This window comes from Alligator sinensis, unplaced genomic scaffold (genome assembly GCF_000455745.1).
Source record: "Alligator sinensis unplaced genomic scaffold, ASM45574v1 scaffold372_1, whole genome shotgun sequence".
NCBI classification, from domain to species: Eukaryota; Metazoa; Chordata; order Crocodylia; family Alligatoridae; genus Alligator; species Alligator sinensis.
In genome coordinates, this window is record NW_005842387.1 from 1,270,909 (window position 1) to 1,292,712 (window position 21,804).

At 42.1% G+C, this 21,804-nt stretch overlaps 1 protein-coding gene across 1 annotated transcript in view; it reads right to left on the reverse strand.

Annotated features, from left to right (window-relative positions):
- PARD3B (par-3 family cell polarity regulator beta) overlaps positions 1-21,804 on the reverse strand; it is a 229,794-nt gene that overhangs the window by 73,984 nt on the left and 134,006 nt on the right. Inside the window, exon 5 of the mRNA XM_025211033.1 lies at positions 6,455-6,590. Within this exon, the coding sequence (XP_025066818.1) occupies positions 6,455-6,590 (136 nt within the window). The remainder of the gene's footprint in view (positions 1-6,454; positions 6,591-21,804) is intronic.

Genomic DNA, 21,804 nt, shown 5'->3' on the forward strand with positions numbered 1-21,804 from the left:
CTTTACCTTCAGACTGAACTGACTAACAGAACTGGAAAAGCAGCTAAGAATTTTGTGCTATTACAGAAACATGCATGGAATAATAGCAAACTATCAACTAAGGTGAAGATGCAAATCAATGAGACTTATGTGCTGTCATCCCTGCTTTATGGTTCAGAAACATGGACTACATATACGAGGCACATCAAAAGACTGAACCACTTTCACATGAGATGTCTGCATAAGGATCCTGAATATAAAGTGGGAAGTCAAAATATCAAAGACAGAGGTACTGGTGCATGCAGGACTGATGCACTTAGAAACCATTATCAAGAAGAGGAGGTTGCGATGGATTGACCATGTCAAGAAAATGGGAAGAGACCGTATCCCCAAGAATATTATATAAAGCAAGATCCAAGACAGCTTTAGAGGAGTCACCCTCTATGGCAGTACCACACTGTGTGCAAAAATTATATGAAGTTGTTCAAAAATAATGTAGAAGGTTGGGAGAAGCATTCAGAATCCCATTCAATCTGGCACTGGGTGCAGCTCACCATGAAGTGGCTGTGATCCAGAAGATGGAAGCAAAGCAAGAAAAAAGAAAGCAGCATGATATAAACTTGGCTTGCAACTTAGACAATATACGGATCTGTGAAATTTGTAACAAGCTGTGTCGTTCTCGAATTGGACTTGTCAGCCTAAAATGGATTCATCAGGCATCTGACTAGACCTGTATGTGTACACCATGATTCAGAGGATCAGTGGTTGCCTACCTACATTGAGTCCTCAAAGGAGTGCGAGAAAAAGGAGAAGGAATTTGATAACACAGTAAAGGACAGAAATGAGATTTTAAGTAACAAGGCTGGTACCAAATCTGAGAGACTATTTAAGTAAATTGATAAATATTTTAATAATTCCTAATACATTTAAATTGTCCCTATCAAATGCACTCACCCATGCTTTCTAGGCTTGATTAAAAATTCCTTCTTTTTCCTCATTTTTATCTTTTTATTTCACGGTTTCAGTGAAGCAACTGGGAAACAGCCCCTTTATGGTGCTCTCACTATAATTCCCTCCAACTCCTGAATGCCAATTCTAAGTTCTTCTTGCTCATCTCTTAACAAAGTTTTCTTAGGGTCTGAAATGACAGCCCATTGTGAAGCCAGTGGAAATCTATCCATTGATGCCAATGGTCTTGGCTCTTAAAGCACTATTTTTCATGAAAAACTGTTTTGTCTCACTTGCTGAACTATTAGGACCTAAACCTAGGAGCGCACACTCTTTGTCATAAGAATCAATACATTCCAGTCAGACATCCAAAATTTTACCAGCAGGCTTAAATCTTTTCACACATCATATTAAAAACAAAACAAAAGGTATCCTTTTCTTCCTGGCTAAAATTTGTGTTGTATCATCATTATCATCATCATCTCTCCTTCATTAAATGGGACTAGAAGTAAAAGATATTTTGCTTTAAGCCTTATGAATTTGGCTTACTGTTTTTTGTCCAAGTCCTAAATTGGAGGGCAAAAAAGACAGAACGAAAGCAAAACCAAACAGCAAACCAGAAAAATAGAACAACTGGAAAGAGTTTTAAAAGTTCAGGCAAGACAGCACAAACTGTGCCATCTATATGTATCTCTTTATTTAGACTAAACTGAATTATTCAGTTGTTTCTTAGAAAAAGAAAAAAACAGACTGAGAAGAAGGAAAAGCAGAAAGAGAGTGAAGGAACAAGAGAGCAAAAACGTATCCCACAACAAATAAGAACAGAACAGAACTGGAAAAAAAGCTGGGGGGGCCAAAGACAGAATAGCCCAGACAGAATAGCATGCCTATTTAAAATGAATTTTTGACCTTATTTTTAAAACATTTATGGATCCCAATTGTCTGTCATGAGATCATTTTCTCCTACAATGCTGGCTTTTCAGCCGGCTCTGCACTTTAACTTGATTTCTCCAATTTTTTAAAAAGCAGATTGTTAGAAATAGCCCTTCTATCAGAAATTCTGTCCCATTAGTGTGTCAGCTAAAGGCCACTTGTCAATGTCAGCTTTATCAGATAGAAATGTGCCTCATGAGCTTTCTGATAGTTTTGGAGGACAAAACCTAGTGTCCATTTCTGAGTCTGTTGATTTGCCATGGATAGTGTCTTCTCAAGTTATCCTATGTTATTTTTACAATTTATCTGAATGTTTCATGAGATGGTGTATGGTTATTATAGCAGCTGCTGTATATTAGTGAGATATCTTACAGGAAAACTGACTGACAAAAGCATAGGAAGAACTAATCTAGCACTAAAATTATAGAGAAAGGCCCTCCTCTTCTCCAGCTGAAGCTCCCCTGGTGACATAATCTCCCGTGGGAAGGAGAAAAGCCCATACCAGCAGGATTTTCTCCTCCTCAGTTGTCTGCAACTTCTTTTGGGGAGAGACTTAATATACTGGAGACTATAGTAAGTATTTATTTATTTACTATTATGCAATTAGTCATCAGCTTGTCTTCTTACTGATGAGCAAAGGTGGAGGAAATCAGCTGTTATTCAATCTGCGTTACTGCAGTGCTGTCAGAGGTCAGTAGTTTGAGGTGGAGAAACTAATGTTGCTTATGTAGTATATTGAGAGCTTTCCTGGAAAGAAGTTGTTGTGACAATTGTTTACTTTTTAGTAACTTGATGCCTTTTGTTTTCATTTCTTCTTTTTTTTCTTTCTAGAGCTATTTTTAGGTTTTCTAAAGCTATTTTTAGGTTTCTTTCTTTCTTTCTTTCTTTTTAAGTAATGTCTGTCCCAAATCAGAAGGACATTCAAGAAATTCAAAACAAGTGTTAAGAGAAAGGGAGGTGTGGCCATTTCTCTTTGTGAACTGGAATATGGGGCTATATCACAATGGGAATAGAGACATTCTCATATTTTCCCCAATTGTGAACTGTCATAGAAGGGTAGGCATTAGTAGATTAGGCCTTTGATTTTAACTGGAAGAACTATTAAGATGTGGTAACTAAGTTCAGAATATTAAAGCTATCCAAAGTTAAGGTCAGACTTCAGAACAGATAGTATATGCTGCTCTTCTTCTCAACAAAAATGGGTTAAAAATTCATGCCTTTGAAGGAGAAACAGAACTATCCTGATGACTCTAATATTAATCAATTTAAGACCAAGAACTTTAAAGCTCTCTTGGGTGTTTTGATTAAGGACGTCTTGCCTCACAGGAAAAGTGAAGCTTTGGAAATTGGTAATCTTTGGGCATTACACCTAATAGAAAGGCTTAAAAGGGATTACCCATAAGGGACCTTCGTGAATCTGAAGAAACTATATTGGACCATAAATCTGAACTTTCTCTGAGGGGTAATAAAGCTTTACCATTTTCAGATAAGAAGAAATTGCCAGTACGCATTTGGTATGTAATTGGTCTAGTCTGTAATATCTACCAGGACATTGATTATTTCTTTACTCTCAGCCTTGGATAGACAGAATCATTTTATTTAATATTATAAGTTGGGTTTGTAAAAAATTACAAGAAAAGGAGGAGAAACTATAGAGATACCCACACTTGGCACATAACATTTAAAATGACAGATTAAAGTTAACTGCTTTAAGGAATCAGTTCTTTTGCTGGGGGTGATGTTTTTGGTAATTAACTCAGAATGTCTTATATAAAAATAATTTTCTGAGCTAATTAACATATATACCTGTTAATTTATATAAAATAGTATTATTTTGTAAACACATATATTTATGTTTAAATCCATGTTTTTCTAGGATTGTTTCTGAAGAAATTAAGCATGGGTATTGGAAGATTTAAATTTTCTATTCAAACTTGTAAATTTGAAAAGTCTGGAACAACTGAGACTGATTGATAATGACTATGTGAAAAAATACTGAATTATATATGGAGTCCAAAGATTTTAAATTATTACTTTTTTAAAGTTTAAATTAATATAAACTGCCTTGTGTACTGTAGCATGTCAAAGATTTGTTCCTTTAATGTTGATTGGGTTTATTTTTTATAGATTTTAAGGCCCAATATTAAAGATTTTGTTCAGACAGAAATCTAGAGAACTACAGTACTGAACCCATAATTTCACATGGTAGTCATATAGCCCATACGGCATCAGAGACATCAGGAGTTTTGGATCCTACTGCTGATTCTACTATACACAGACATTGTCTAAGGGTAAATCAAGGCACTGTGACTTTTAATCCCTATTGTAAAACAGGCAAAATACCTAATTATGCTTAATTCTATCCTCTGATACAAAGCTCTGTAGAAGGGAAAACTACTCATTTCTCCCCCGCCCACCCATACTTCAACCCTCCCCCCCAGTTTATAAAAGTAAATTTGGGAGAGCAAGGAAGAATCGAGGCTGGATCGTTAATGGCCTCTTTATGCATATCACATTGAGGGGGAGAAGGCACCTTCATCTCTCAGGGTGAAGTTACACATTACACTTAGACTATACTAAATCTATGGAAAGTTACATGGTGTTAAAGGTAGAATGTGATGTGAACAGTTGAGCCTTAAGGGTTAAAACTGCTTCTTGCCTATACAGATCTGATTGGCCACTAGAGGGCTGGCAAGCAGGAGTGCAGCTAGAGCCCAGGTGTCCTGGCTCCTGGCTCTGCTATGGGTGGAAGCAGCTGTGGATCAGACTGAAGTTACCCTAACACAGGGCACATCTACATGTGCCCCTATGGCTCCATTGTTACTGTGCCTTCATTTAGTACTTTGTTTTGAAAGTACTAAGTTATGGCACGGTAACAGCCTGTACTGCGCCGTCCACGTGGCGCATGGTTATTTTTAGCTGCTACATCACCATAGCAACAGGCTATACCAAGGGAACACGTCGCTACGGCAATATAGCATCATGTGTAGATGTGCCCACAAGCTAGACAGCATAGCCCAAAGTTAACCTTTGCTTGAAGTGGCATGACTTTGAAACACTCAGAGGGCACTTAGTACAAGTTAATGAGCTTTAACAGCTGGACATTTATGGAACTTGTTACACATTAATTTTAGGTGGCTCAGAAAGCACTTAACTCCTAGATTATCCGCACATTAAGATGTGTGCATTAGTTTTAAGCATCATTTAGATGTCTTAAAAGTTATGCCACTACAGGGCAGACTTATTTCTGATGTGTTACCCGGCTTGAATTCCACGAACGTGTGGCCACTCCCCACAGATAAACCCTTCAAGTTTTAGTCCTCCAGCATCCCAGGATGCGGTGTCACCTCCCTCCACCCTCCTGTTCTGTGTGGACAAACTTTCCATCCCCTGAACTTGACTGACCAGAGAGTGGTACTGGCACCAAGCCAACTCCCCCTCCCATCCCCGGGAGTGTGACCTGGCTGGGCAGCTCACAGGGGCACAGATCAGTCCTGGAGGGAAGACTAGTAGGGATGGAGGGGGAAGCAAGGTATGGTGCCAGAATGGAATCCCTGTGAACTGGGGCTTTCCTCCTAGGCCAGAGGCAGCATCCCTGTGAGTTGGGGCTACCCAATCCTCATCCCCATCCCCATCCCCATCCCAATTTATTTAAACATGACACTTTCTTTAATTCACTTACTCTTTATTTCTTTTTATTTTTTTGCCCCTTTTTATTTTATTATTTAGTGTCTTCAGCAGCTGACTTCCTTCATTTCACCACCCAGCTCCCATTCCCACCTATTGCCCCTCCATCTCCCATGTCACTACACATCACTAACCACTCCCCCTTCCAGCCTCATGCTCCCAGCCCCACCAACTCATCTCTCCAACCCACCCCCACCTAGAGCATGGATTGAAGCCTGTCCCGGCTCACCAGCCTTCCACTGGCAACTCACAGCTGTAGCTCCTAGTCAGGGTCCTTCTCACCAGCCCTCTCGTGGCACATCACAGCTGTGCAGGTCAAGGACAGTCAGAGAAGGTTTTTAGCTTGAACATGTGACTGCTCTAACTGCTCTAAACCTGAGCTAACACTAACACTGATCAGCATTTGAGAAGCTTAAAGTGTAATGTGTAACAAAGCCCCATGTCTGAAGTGCCTTTATTATTAAGTGTATCATATAACTTCAGCCTTACACTTGCTTTTCCTTCCCTTCCATGCAGCAGCCTGGCATAATTCAAGTCTTTGTTCTCTTAATACTCTAGCTGTTCTGGTAAATGAAATGGCAGGATGAGGAGCTGGAATGGGCTACACCCAGCTACTAAGAAGAAACCTAATACGAATTTGTGTGGTTGGGTGTTTGGGGAATGATTGTCCCTGTTGGATTTCCTCTGAAATAGTACAAATATGGCCCACTGCCTAAACTAACACAGTGAGGGGATATGAGTGAGGTTTGGTGAAATGAAAACATATATAGGACTTCTTTTGTGGCTTGGAATGAAAGGCATTTCCATATCTACAAAACCCAAAGATTCATAACAAATACAAACCAGTATCTTCCACAAGCTTTTCACAATGCAAAAAAAAAAAAAGGTAGGTTATTTGTGAACCTACCCAGTGTTGATCATAATCAGATGACCGTATCCTTCCATCGTCATCCTCATAGAATGGTAAACCTTCTCGCCTGGCTTGATGGTACTCCTTCCGTAGTTTCTGGATACGGTCTGCATTCCCGCTGACTGGACAGCCACTGCAAAATTTTGAAAAATAATGAAATTTAAACACCCCACATGTTACGTGTTGATATCATTATGATCAACATACTGTTTGGACTCTTTCAGCTAGATGTCTGCCCCCTAATCCACCCCACTTTTATGTATTTACTATTTGCATTCCTGTAGAACTTTGCAGTCCAAATCATAGATCAAGACCTCATAATGCTAGGTGCTGTGCAAATACAGTAGAAAAAAGTCTATCCCTGGCCAAGGAGCTTACAATAGAAGGATAAAACAAGAGACTACAGATGGATACAGACAGATGGAGGAGCACAAGGAAACTTTTAACATTCCTATAAGCAACTATAAATGGCTGGCACATTTAAATAATAACAATAATAATAATGATGATAATCTGCCAGAAAAATGTTTCCTTTTTCCACACTAAACATGAAATTTCCTTCAAACTACATTTGTCTGAGGTATGGGTCAGAAAGAAGCATGAAGACAGTTTTATCCCATATACAAGACATGAATCTTCCTTTAATATAAAGAACTAAGGTTTCAGCCCAGGAAATAATGGAAGAAAATCACGTCATTATTATATATGAGAAAAGTAACATCTGGTAGTTCAGCTCTAACCCTGCAAATATGTAGTTTATGTGCTGTAAACTGTCTCAGTGAAATCAATTGGGCTACTTATGATGTGTAAAGTTAAGTTTGTGCATAAGGTTTTGAGTCTCAGTCTTAGCTAGCATTCTCAAATTTCTCCAAAACCAGTACAGTTGGACTCACAAAACTAAGGAATTTCTTTGCGCACACAGGAAATACTGACTACATGAGAAAATAAAAGTTTTACTGGCTTTTTTGGGTGGGACAGCTGAGGGACAACGCAAATTTCCTGTCAACAAAATCCTGACATTGTTATATATCATTATATATCTTCTTATGTTTAACCCTTTATAGGTCTGCACCTGAACTCTTCTCCTTTGTGTGTATGCATAATAATACAGACTTCAATTGCACAAGTATATGTTATATTATTTGTGGAATATTAAGATAAAACCTCCTATAAAGAGCATCTTGCAACCAGAGTCCACAAAAATCATTTGTATGACTTGTGCATGGTGAAACAATTTTTCAGGGTACATACATTATATTACACCATTTCATAGTAAATATTTGCAAGCATCTACTGGCTATTAGCTCTGTAGCTAAGTTAGTAACTGTGGAGGTTAATTTCAGAGCTTTCATTAAGGCAGATTTCACTGAGCATATACCCACAGCTGAATGGGCAACAAATAGCATGAAAATCTTTATTCTCAAGATAGATAGCTCTCCCTGTGAACCCATAATCGATATTTTAGTTTCCTTTGCTCCCAGTCATCCAGTTTCCATCTCTATCCTCTCGCAAGTGCCCTACCTTACTTGTGCTTCTGCACTACTTGCTGAACTTAGGAGCCTTGTTCTATGCATATTTTCAAAAGCATAAAGTAGTGAGATCTCTTTCTGTAGTCTGTGGGCTTTCCTTCTTATACCAAAAATTTACTTCCACTGTTTCCCCAAACTCCTTCTGCAAACAGCAGTCTCAGTTTGGCACTTGTGATCCCCTCCACCCAATGGAAAAAAATGCTCATCCCTAGCTTACAGGCTATATGAATCTAAAACTAGCTGTATAAAATTGTAGCAATTAAACTGTTTGGCAATGCACCCTGATTTAGTAGAACTGATCCCAATCAAGCTACAAGAGAACTCCATGCAAACCTAAACTGCAAATGCAAACTGCAGTCACATAAACAAAATATGATTTTCAGAGGGGTCTGCACTAAAGGTAATTAAATGCCACATTCAAAACCCAGGTGTTTTGGCTAGAGCGCTACTGAAATATATGTTGGAAGATTCTTGCCTCCCCCTTGCCCACTCTTATTTCAAACTTCATAAAAAAGTATCACTTTGAGGCACAGAGCTAGTCTGGAAATTCTACCATGAAACGGGCTACTGCTGACTACTTGTGGATCCTGGACTAGTAAATGTGGCTGTCTTAAGGCATGACTACATTGTGGCTATGGTGTGTTTAAGTGTGGCTGTGGGACGACACCACTGGCATGGTTTACAACTTCATGTCTGCTTTGACACGGGCAAGTGGGAGTGTCCTACCCGACATGCCAGGCACCTGCAATTAGTACTGCCAACTTTACACATTCAAAATCCATTAGCCTGCCCCCCGCAAAAAAACCAACCAAACAAACCCTAAGGTAGGTTTAAAATCATAAGTTTTTTGGTGTTTTGTTTTTTTTCAAAGAAAGTGCTGGGTTCTTTTTAATTTGTCCTCTGATTTTTTGGGGCCTGTAGAAGACATGTTTTGAAGCTCCTCTTCATAGCCCAAAGGGCAAAACTTTTTATTTTTTTAAACTGAAAGCTAAGATTTCCATGCAGCACAGGACTCCACATAATTGTGCTTTAAGGAAAAGGACAACTCTCGTGGCAGTGAATTCCCAATACTAAGGACCATCTAGATCACCATCGTCATGATGCTGGGGGCCATGCAAAAATCTAAGTGAGCCATGTTAAAGACTGCATTGGCTGCTTTTCTTCAGCTAACTACACACTCGACTCAAATTCAACTGCAGATTTCAGCCATAAGCTTCAACAAAACATAAAAACTAAACATGATTTTGAAAGAAAAATTATTTATTTGATAAACGCAGATAATCAGATAATCAGTAATCTGTTTTATCCATAACCTATGAATGATAAGCATCATTTTTCTCCATCACTGCCCACATCAATATCTGTAAACAGATATTTGCTTTTAAGGCCTAAGTCCCCCTCTTCAAATTGGGAGAGAAGTAAAAGCTGTGCTAGCCTAACATAAAACAGTTCCACTCAATCCTGAGTAATGTGAGATGAATATAATGCCTGATCCAATGCTCATGCAACAGTTCTGAATTTCAGCTTGGCTCCTGACAATTACGTGAATATATGAACCACATTCAAACTCACCAGATGAATTAAATCAGCGCTGTGCAAATATCTCATACATAATCTATTAGTTTACCCCAAAGAAACTGAAGCATTGAATTCAAACAGAATGAAGTCATCAGTAATAAAAAAAAGAAACTGATAAGGCCATATTAAAAAACCCACAATTTTCCCATATTTGCGGGGAAGATTATACATTGACTGTAAACTATTCTCCCATCTGCCTACAAAAACATAATTAAAAATATATGTTTGATCAGATACCAGTTCTCAAGTAGGGAAACAGTAGAAGAATGCTTAGGATTATGATTATTTTTACTGAAAAGGAAACGATTTATAGAAGACACCTAAAAACAATATACCAATCAAAGTCAATTCATATTAGGATAGGTACTGGAACTCCTCACTGAGACTTAAGTAAAGGAGACAGCATTTTTGTGAGATCTATACCTACCACTGTGGTGCTCTTTCCTGTAAGTGAGAAAAATGGTCCTGAACCTGACCATGCTCACAATTTAGTGAAAAATTCAAATCTTTGACTTTGCTTCCTACACAAGAGATTCTTCTCCACAGGTACACTACACCCCCCCCACCCCACTCTCACCCCCCCCCACCACACACAAGTTAAGAAAACTATGGACTAGTCTGTTATCAGGAAAAAAATCCAAGTGAACCAATTACCCTATATGAAACTAGATGCATTTCTAAAATTGTCATAAATTTAATGAGACAGATTCAGATGTGACTGATACTGACATAAAACTTGAATTTATTTTGAAGAGTTTCTGAAGAACCCTTGCTCCTCCTCCCCTTCCCCCCACCCACCAAAAACCAAAACCAAAAAAAAACAAACCCCTTTGGCGAGTGAGAAAAATAATATGAAATGTTAGTGATGACTGTGATTGTTACTGGTTTCTGTTTTTGAATATTTGAGAGATGTTCAAATTCTATATCAATGGGGCACATGCACCTAGACAGTCAGCCACTGTTCAAGCTAGAAATCAGGGTCTAAGTTTCTACTCTATATTCTACCAATGCTTTGCTATACGAGTCCTATGCAATATATCACAAAGTCACTTAGGACCAGATTTTTAAAAGGATTGAGGCAACCAACTCCCATTAATTGATTTCAGTGGGAGTTGGATGACTCTGTTCCCTTACAAATGTGGGCTTAGCATCTCTTTTGGCATCTAAATCAGTGAAAAGTCTATTTGTTTCAGTGAGCTTTGAATCAGATCCTTAACCTCTGTATACTTCAGATACTCTGTCTGTACTATAAGGTTAGCAATGCCTACCTATGAAGTTAGAGTGCTTTGACATCTACAAGTGGAAAATGCTAGAGATGCTTATAACCTAACCCCAAGTAGCTTAAACATTGTTTTTCCAGTGTCCATCTAGTTTTGGGTGCTCTTAGTTCTTAGTTATGCCCTTCAGAGACAATGTTGTCGTAGAAACACAAAGAACATGAGCTTCTATAGGAATTTCTTATCCAAAACACACTTTACCCTAAAGAAAACAAAAGAAAAAATAAATGCACATAAGAGTGTCACTGGTTAAGGGAAAACAGCGAAACTGTGAATGCAATTATCCCGGTTGGACCACACTGAACCTGTGAGTGTTGGAGTTTTGACCTGATTCAGGCATCCCGCACTGTTTCCCAGGTACGGTTTATCTATCCCACATGCAATAGTGGTGCTCAGCCCTTTTTCCTGGGGGACCAAATGGACAGTGCCCAGTTGGTCCACAGGCCAGATCCAGCTGGTGGTCCCAATCCAGTGCCTGGGGTAGGTGCAGTGGGCACCATCCAGCCATGCAGAGGAAGGTGAGGGGCAACCTGGCGATGCAGGGGAGGAGGGCTTGACCCAGCCCCACAGGAGGAGGAAGGGGGCATGGCTCCACCCTGGAGCGGAAAGGGGGTGTGGTCTGGCCCTAACCCAGCCCTGCAGCAGGGAAGGGGGCATGGCCCAGTCCCATGGGGGGAAGGGACATTGCCTGGCCCCAATACAGGTGTGGGGGGAGAGGACATGGCCCAGCTCCATGGGGAAAGAGGTTGCAGCTCAGCCCAGCTCCAAGCAGCCAAATGGGGCTTGGGGTTTGGGTATTTGGCAGGGGGGAAGATGGCTGTATTAATGGCCACCACTCCGCCACTGCCAAATTTCCGGACCTGTGGGGAGCCCCACAAGCCAGATGCATTGGCTCCATGGACTGCATCTGGCCCACAGGCCAGAAGTTGAGCACCTCTGCTCAGAAGCTGAGCACCCCTGCTCCAGTACAAAATGGATTCTCCAATTCGTAACGAAGGTTAAAATCTGACATAGTCTTCACAGGATAAAACAGAAATCATAATTTCATACAGACATATCCCTGAACTCTCACAAAAACTATTTAAAATGGTATTACATTTCATCCCATCATTTCTGAAATGTTCTGAAGAGTTGTAGAACAACCAGCATGACAAGAACACTGTTATCTGCAACATGACATGCAAGTTACTTTTTTCACTTAATCAAGTCACCATCACCCGCATTTAATATATATTTCTATTGCTCAAATACTTCATAAAGATTTATTTACTACTGTACTTCCGAACAGCTTATCTTGATGTCAGTCATTCAGGTCAAAAATGCCACTTTATATTTATGATGTCTTACTGCACTTCTTTAAACAAAATTAAAAACAAATGTGGCATGCAAGGACTCAGATGAATCATTTAAAGATGTGTATAAATATATTTCTAAGAGGCAATAAACATTTAGTTTCCAGTGGTTTTCCTAAATGCATTAATATTGTAAAGCCTTTCTTTTCAGCTACTTACCTCAAACTCTTATTTCAAGCAACTGACTGGCAGTCTCTAAGCAAACAACTTGTGGTTCTAGGTTTTTTCAATAATTATGAAAAATTAATACTTTGCTACATCTTCCATTTACAAATGAATAACACACGCAACTAATTTCAGTCTGATTTAAAATAATGGGCTGAATCTTTCATTCAGTCTACTAAAACACAAAACTAATTACATCAAGTGATAAGAATGTACTGCCTCACGCATACAATATAGGATACAAAGAAACCCAGTACATAACACTACACTGTGCAGGCCGGGAGCGACCCGAGCCCTTTTCCGCGCTGCACGCGGGCTGTGGCCAGCAGCCCGGGCACGCTGGGTCGGAGAGGGAAGGCCGTCGAGCTGGAATTAGGCACAAACGCGTATCGGTAGTTTAAAAGATTGTTTACTTACACCGAGATGGCAGTGGTGCAGGCTGAAAACTTGCTTAAGTTGCGGTTACAGACAGGAAAGAAGAGAGGCGGACAAGAGTTCTAGACTCGTGAACTCTAGCCCAATCCGGCTGAGGGCTCTAAACATGCGAGCCTGTCGTCTCAACCGAAGAAAATACTCGTCCGAAAGAGCTCTGAATAAACTCACACGAAGTTTGCTAGGCTCCGTGGGTCCTTCTGCTCACTCATTCACACGAAGTTTGCTAGGCTTCGTGGGTCCAGTTCTTTTGCGTGCGGGAAAGGATACGTCTGGATTGCGCTCGGCGACGGGGAGAGGCTAGAGGCTGATCAGACCTCCGTTGCCTGCTTTAAATGCACTGGGTCCGTAAGGATCCACAGCGCTTAGAGATCTTCACACAGCGTGAAGTCTCCTCCTCCCTTGTTCGTGGAGTCCTCCAACTTGGGCGGAAACCACTCAAGCCTCTTATACGGCTAGCAAGCCAATCACTAGCCGCCACGTGTGAATAATTTAGAACTGGCCAATAATGGGACTTGAATTAGCATACAAATGGCGGGAACTCTTTGCAACGAGCATTTCTGTGCTGCAACAAAGAAATGCACCCTGCAAAGAAAGCTTCAAATTGGCGGGAAATTCTCCCTTGCACCGGGGTTCTCTTTTGCAACAGAAAACTCCACCGTGCAAGGAAGCTATAATTTAGCGGGGACAATTTAGCAGTGCCGAAGCACACAAAAACAAAAATCACACCCTTTGGGTTGTGACATACACTAGTACCAGTATCTAGAGTAACTAGTTTAAGTCACACATAAAGCCTTTCTAAGCATATGTCCAATATGATGCCAGCATTATTTCCCTTTATTGAAATGTTATATAGTGCATTAAGATGTTTTAGCAACTTCAGTAATAGGATGGTACAGGAAATGAATAACTGGAGTTCTTCAAGATCCATTTTTTACTTTTCACTTGTAGGTGTGTCTCAAGCCATTGAGATTCAACTGAAGACTTTTCCCCCGCCCCAAGCAGTATTCATAGCATGTGTTCTTGCTCCCCCCACCTCCCCAAAAGGCATAAATGGTGGTAGGGGTGTAGGTGGTATGCACTTCCTTCTCAACTGCAGAGTCCCAAATTGTATGACTTGGAAGAAGAGAGGAAGGGGGTGTGAATGCATATATACACAATACATCTCAAAGAACTCCAGTTACTATTAAGTAATTCCTTTGAGTGACTGTCCACAAACATGTACTTTCTCACTTGTGGGTGACTTCAAAGCGCGCGCGCACACACACACACACACACACACACACACACAGAGTAGTGGGTCTTGGAGTCTTCTTAGTGAAGACAAAGCACAGGAAAGCTCTGTCAAATAAAGCATCAGCACTCAAGGCTTCCACAATGGCATAGTACTAAGTAGTCCTAAGTAAACATATATAGAGAGCTCCAGGCAGACACCTTGCAAATATCACTTGTAGCAACTTTGTGCAGGGAGACTATGAAAGTGGCCTCGGTTCTGATGGAGTAGGTCTTAATCACAGAGGGTGGTTCCACCTTGGTGCTTTCATGACAGTTTAATGCAGCCTGCAAACCAATATCACCATGCCTTCTGATCCCTCAACTACAGAGCAAAGAGCCACACAATTTCAGAAAAGTTAGGAATCCAAAGAGTAGGCCAGAGCTTTTTTAACATCACGTGAATGTAAAGAAGCCTCAGATCTGAAGGAATGAGGCTTTGGAAAGAATACAGACAAGGCAAATTAATTTGCTGGCTACGGTGGAATTCACAGATGACTTTAGGCAGAAATTCTGGGTTAGTGCCCAGGGTCAATTTTTCCTCGTAAAAGGTGCTACTGGGAACAGTGGCAGATCCAGGAATGGGACAAGTGAGGTGAGGCCACCCATCTTGGCTGTGCCTTGCAAGTGCAATGAGGTCTGAGCTCACTGTCTGGTCAGTGCAGGTAGTTTTTCATAGTTGGTAGGGTCGGAAGGGACCTGAGCAGATCATCAAGTCTGACCCCTTGCCGTGGCAGGAAAGAGTACTGGGGTCACTACCATGGTCCATGACCATGGCCAGGTATTCATCCAGCCTCCTTTTAAAGACCCCCAGGGTAGGAGCCAGCACTACTTCGCTTGAAAGTTTGTTCCAGCCCCTAACCGCCCTGACAGTGAAGTAGCGCCTCCTGATATCTAGCCTAAATCTACCCTCTGCCAGCTTATGACCATTATTTCTTGTCACTCCTGGGAGTGCTCGGGGGAGCAGGGACTCCCCCAACGCCTGCTGGTCCCCTCTGACTAGTTTGTAAATGGCCACTGGATCCCCCCTCAGCCTTCTCTTGTGGAAGCTGAACAGGTTCAGGTCCCTCAGCCTCTCCTCGTAGGGCCTGCCCTGCTGCCCCGATCATGCAGGTGCCCCTCCTCTGGACCCTCTCCATGGTGTCCACATCCCTCCTGAAGTGCGGCGCCCAGAACTGGACACAGTACTCCAACTGCGGCCTGACCAGTGTTGCATAGAGGGGGAAGATCACCTCTTTGGACCTGCTTGAGATGCATCTGTGGATGCATCTCAAGGCCTTCCTGACCGCCTCCCCACACTGTCAGCCTACGTTCATTTTGGTATCCATAATGACTCCAAGATCCTTCTCTGCCTCTGCACTGACGAGAAGGGAGTTCCCCAGCCTGTAGGTCTGCTGCTGGTTCTTCCTCCCCAGGTGCAGTACCCTGCACTAGTCAGTGTTGAAACCCATCCTGTTCTCATTCGGCCACCCCTGTAACCTGTCTAGGTCCAATTGCAACCTATTCCTCCCTTTTAGCATGCCCACTTCTCCCCACATCTTAGTGTCATCTGCAAATTTGAATAGGGTGCTTTTTACCCCTTTGTCCAAGTTGCTGATGAAGATGTTGAACAGTGTGGGCCCGAGGACCAAGCCCTGGGGGACCCCACTGCCCACATCCCTCCAGGTCGAAAATGACCACCACTCTCTGGGTGCAGCCCTCCAGCCAGTTAGTGACCCATCTGACTGTGTAGGCATCGACCCCACAGTCTCCTAGTTTTTTAATGCGAATGGGGTGAAAGACTGTGTCCAAGGCCTTCCTAAAATACTTGCCAGAGTTACATGTGGGCAGTGAACTTGGAGCTTACCAGTTGATTGGGGCAGTGACTGGTTATAGCCCCTGTTTTGCATGGCTCTGGAGCACAGGGGTGAATGTTGCCCTTCCCCTTCCATCCCTCCCCCGAAATTCAGCGGGAATGAGTGGCAGCAATAGTGCTTGCTCTCTAGGCCCTGGAGCAGGGGGTCTAGCCAGATCTGGTGAGAGCTCATGTGTGAAACAGCCAAAGTGGGGTGTGACCATGGTGACTGGGAAAATAGGCCATACCAGCTTGCATTTTATCTACCCTTCCAGCTGAAGTAAACATAATCAGGAAAGGCTTTTCTGTGTACAGGCAAGGTATGAACAGATCACCATGGGCTCCAACAGCTGTCCCATGAAGGATATTAAGGTTAAGTTCAGTTCCTATTGTGGGACTTGATCCCTCAATCAAGGAAACACCTCAGACAGGCCTTAAAATATCTGCTATTTGCTAGATGAGAAAACACAAGTTAGCTTTTGACTGGTGGATGTGAATCTGAAGTGGCATGTGAAGACTGTGATAAATCAGCATGTTTAAACCCCAGCAGATATTCCAAAATGTCAGAAATAGAGGCCTACTCAGGAAAAATATTCCTTGGCTGACACCAGTTAGAGAACTCAATACCAGGCAAATCTGGCAGAAGTTTTCTGTTGTGTATGAGAATGTCTCTGACCTTGACAGAACATTTTTGGTCTACCTGCAAGAGTCATGCATCACTCAGACTCTGAGTTGAAGGGAATGCAGGCTTGGGTGAAGCACTTTCTCTTTGTTATAGTTTAGTGGGTCTGGGACTAATGGTAACACCTTGGCGACCCTTGCAGACAGCAGCAGAAAGTCCTGATACCAAAACTGCCTAAATCACAATCCTTGCCCAGATCACAAAGAGGCGAGGAGGACCTTGGCCAAGTCTTACCTCATCTTGTGGAGTACCTTCCAAACACGGGATCAGGCACATGTTTGACAGGGAAGGATTGACACTTGTTGATCTGTTATAAACAAGTCTATTTCTGGGTAGCCTTGGTTCACAAAGATACACTAGAGGATAGCGATATTCAGGTCTCACTTGTGATGGATGGAGACAACTCTGCTGAGGTGGTTTGCCATAGTATTCTGAAGACCTGGCAAGTACACCAAAGACAAATGAAGTTAGGAATACATGTACCACTGCTACAAGTGGACTGCCTCCCTGCAGAGGTAGGTAAATTTTGTGTCACCCTATAATTCTGGTGTTTTCCATCATGAATTGGATATGACGTCAACAGATACAGTAAAGAAAAGCTCTACAGGCTTTCGTTACTGCTCTGAGCTCCAACACCTTGATACGGAGCAACACATTTCTTGGCATTTAGTTACCCTGTGCCTGGAGGCCCTCTGTGCATTCTCTCTATCCCAGTAAGGAGGTATCCATGCTGATAGTTATGGGCGGATGTGTGAGAAGAAAAGGGGCCCTTTTGTACACATTTCCCAGGTCCACCACTGTAGAGGAGACACAATAGTGTAAGGGACTGTCAGGAATGTGTGGAGGGAGTTTCTTCCTGTATATCTTGTGCAGTCAAGCTTGCATGGCACTGAAGTGGAGTCTGGCTTGCAGCATCATAAAGGTGCAAAAGGCTGCTGAGTAAATGATGTTGTGTAGAGCAAGTCAAGTGTTGTAGTAGGACTTTTCCTGATAGACAGGATAAACTCTTTCATAAGCAGAAAATGTACCTGAGGAAGGTAAGTGTCCAATGACACTGAGCAGAGGGGTAGTATGGCAATTCTGCACCCTGGGTAGCAGCTTTGCATGGGGCAGTACCAACTGCCATGCTGACAGCAGCTATTTTTTACACCCCCACCAGAGGTGGCACCTGGCATTGCTACCCTTGTTGCCACACCTCAATTATACTACTATGTTCCTTTAAACTTGGCCTTTTGCCCTGGGGACAATGATTTCTGGAAGTTTACTGTAAGCTCAAAGAACGGAAGAGCCATGTTGCTGCATGAATGTTTCCAGCACATACTCTGTGGAAACCCCTTTCATCAGACAATTTTCTAAATGGAGGAAGATTTTAATCCCCCATTTCTGGAAGGAGAATGCTACTATTAAAAGCACCTCCCATCCAAATGGAAGACCCCGAACTAATAATCTTGAGATCCCACTTCATGGGTCCCACTACAGATCACATGTAGTGTCTGTGCAAAGGTCTATGTGAAATGTGGAAACAGGCATCCTTCAAATTGAAGATGGGCCCACTGAAGTCCTGAGGTACAGGACCTAAAGTACCAGATTTTGTTAACTATCCTTGGAGCCTTTGGAGGTTGGGAAGTCGCAGAGATTACACAGTAGCTTGGTGATGGCTTCAACAGCATAAACATCTGATGTCCTGTGAAGTGAGGAAATACATCTTATCATGCTCCTGATTAAGAACCTCTCTCTGAAATGGGATCTCAAGCACCAAGATTCAGCCAAACTCACTGCTGCTGAGAAGAAAAGATGGTATGGGAATAAGGTGCTGGATGTAGCTTAGTCGCAGCTCAAAGATTTGGTTTCCTTTCCAGGTCTGATGCTGTGCCCATGGCCTTGCTGAAAAGAAATATTCAGGTTTCCTTTCTCTCGTGCCCTGGATTAAAAGATCTAAAAATATCACAATTTTCTGAAGTGCGAGATTTGTATAAACACCAAGAGTGGCTGAGGGAGGTAGGAATCAGTCCTTCACAGCAGGGACAGCTACAAAACTTGGAAGATTTTGGCAATTGCAATACCATAAAGGACAGAAAGGTTTTCTTATGCCTCCAAATTGGTGCAACAAGCCTCAAGGAAAAAAAAAACCCTTAAAAAATTGGTGTAGCTAAACATGAAGGAACTGGGGGAAGGGGGAAAGGGTAGGAAGATCATGGATCAACCCTGGAGGCCAAAGCCTTTGCCCTTCTTTTCCAACAAAGGTTAGGCGAGAAGAAGGGCTAATATAGATCGATGGATAAATAATGAATAGTAGTAACGCTACTACTGCTGCTGCTGTTGCTCCTGCTATTATTAATAATATAGCAATGAAAGTGAATAATAAAAGAGAAGGAAAGAAGCCATGTACAGCCCTCAGGTAGACTGACAAAAATGCTTTGACTTAGCCAGAGTGTTGAGAGGAGCTGAGGAGTAGGAAGTACCATATTTACTCAAGTTGAAGATGAGGTTATTTCCCTATTTAAAAAGGGGGGGGGGGGGAAAGCCTCTCGCCTTACAATTGAGTATAAGGTGGCAGGGGACAGGCCGTGGCTTTGGCCCCAACCTGGGGTTTGGGCTGGAGCCAGAGCCACAGTTGCTGCCTGCTGCTTCTGAACCCCCTCCACTCCTCTCCCGCAACCTCAAGACCTTGCTGCCCCACTCTCCCCACTTTGCTGCCCCTTCCCCTCTCTCCCTCCCTCTGCTGCACTCCTACTTACCTTTGTTCCATGTTGGTAAGTTCCAACCTTGCTGCAGTGCTGGCTCTGTGCCACTGCTATGGGGCTGGGCTGGAGCCATGCTCAGTGCTCCAGGCTGCAGCAGGGACAGAACCTGCCAGCATGGAGCGAAGGTAAGGTGATGGGGTGTGGATGAGCAGGCAAGGGGTAGAGACTGCAGTGGCAGTGGGGAGATGGGAGGAAGGGGGACAGGGTTCAGAGGCTGCAGAGGCAGGCATAATGTGGGTAAGTGGCAGTGAACAGACAGCAGAGGGTCGTGGTGCCTGCTAGTGGTGAGCGAAATGGGCCATATTCGATTTGGATTTGGATTGTGCATCTCAGCATCCATGAGCCGCCTGGTACCTTGAGGTGTGTAGAAAAAACATTTAAAGCTGTGTCTATGTCTGAATCATTGAATCTCTCTGAATCTCTCCAAATCAATTTGGAGAGATTAATGGGTCTCCTGATTCGATTCGAATTCAGAGATTCGGCCACCATATCGAATCAGTGACCGAAGTTTCACACAGCCCTAGTGCCTGCCTTTCACTGACTGCCCCCTATCACCTGCCCCCCTACTGCCTACTCCCCAATGCTCCCTCCACTGACTGCCCCCCACCACCTGCCCTGCCACACACTCCCCCTACTGCCCCCCCCATCGTCTGTCCCTTTACCCCACTTATAGCCTCCCCCCACCACATGTAGTAGTGGAGGGAGGATGAATTTAAAATTATCCTTCAATAATTAGATTCCATACCTTGAATAAATTTATAAATTTTCCATGTACAGAATCTAACTACTGGGGGGGATCATCTTAAATTCAGGATTGTATTATATTCAGGTAAATATGATGTATATACCACTTTTTAAAGCCTTGGTGTATAAAGGGAGGAGTTAGAACACATGCAAAACCCCTCTGGTTAAAGTTCAGAGGTATGAAACACACTCAGAAGTGAGAATGTGTAGATAGTTTAGGAAGAAACATACGTTTGCTGTTTACATCTCTAGTTAAATAAATAACTAAAAACAGCCTTTACAGCCTAAACAAGCTAATTAACAATAACAGCCTTTCCTGAAAAATATCAGAGTCAATTCTAGAACCTGCAAGTTAAAAGTACATGTATCATAACACCTCAAACTTCAGAAATACACATCAGACAGTGAGCACCAAATAGAGGACATACATCTTTTTAGCTTCTTCAGCCATGGAAATTCCATGATTTTATAAGATTCTGCAGGATTTGCAGTCTTGCTCTGAGCAGGAAAATCTCATGTGTATGTAATTACAGACTTCCCCAGTGAAAAGGGGCCATGGCAGGACACTTGTTTCGGAAACTGTGAAAGCTTGCCAGATCACCGGAATAGAGTCTGCAATCCTACCTACTCATCTGAATGAGGTATGCTGACAGGTATGTGGATAGATTTTTTGCTAGACAGACATTAGATAGATACAGAAGAGTACCTATGCCTTTTTGCATCTATCCATATGAGCATAAAGAAATGTACAGCTGAATGTCATACACAGATAATTAGGGGAAAAAATAAGTTAATTTATAAGTTATTTAAAGTATATTTGAATTAATATACTAACGTGTAATGTCCCTGAGTTGCAATCTGTTGTACAAAACTTAAAGTCATAGCAGCTCCTCAGCTGAACATATACTGTCACCTTTATCACTGTAGACTAACATAACAGCGTTACAACCACTTATGTCCAAAAGGTCAAAGACTCGTGCAGTAGCACATGACTACCATTTGTCTTGATGTAAATTGAGCCCTACTGACCTTATAACATCATTGCTGACCCTTTGACATTAGGACTTTAGTAGAGAGAAGACAGATGATATTCTAAGGCTCCTATGGATTAATTAAAAAATATATCCAGGTTCTTCCTTACTGGTACCACAGCAATCAGCATTTCAATTAACCCTTACCTTGCCAAACTAGCTGATAGTGACAATAATCTCAAATAAATTATCTGAAGACCGAGACCAAGAGATTTATAGCACTTTCAGTTTTTCCAAAGTGTTTATACAGCATTTCACAGTGGTTTGATATAAAGCATCCATCCATTTTCCACCTCCTTCCTCATGACAAACAACACCTTTTCCTGTTTGTGGTGGCAGATGGCCCAGCCATTCAAGCAAGCACCATCTCTTCAATCAGGGCCACTTTTTGTCTCTGTTTCCCTTCTCTTTGCAACCTGTAGTTGGCTATCATTGTGTCACAATAAAATGGGGGGACTAGCTTTATGTTTCACTTCAGGAAAACAAAATTGGCATCCTAAAGGTTTAACCTCACCAAAACAGCAGGTATGAAAGAGTGATAGATGTTATTCCAATAAAAACACACTACTTGTTACCAAAGGGGAGAGAATGAAAAGAATTGTTAAAAGGCATTTTCCTGCACATCATAAGCATGTATTCCTTACTTCTGATGGAAAGGGACAGTTTTGTTCTACTCAGTCTAATGTGCCTGTTAGGGGGAAGCAAAC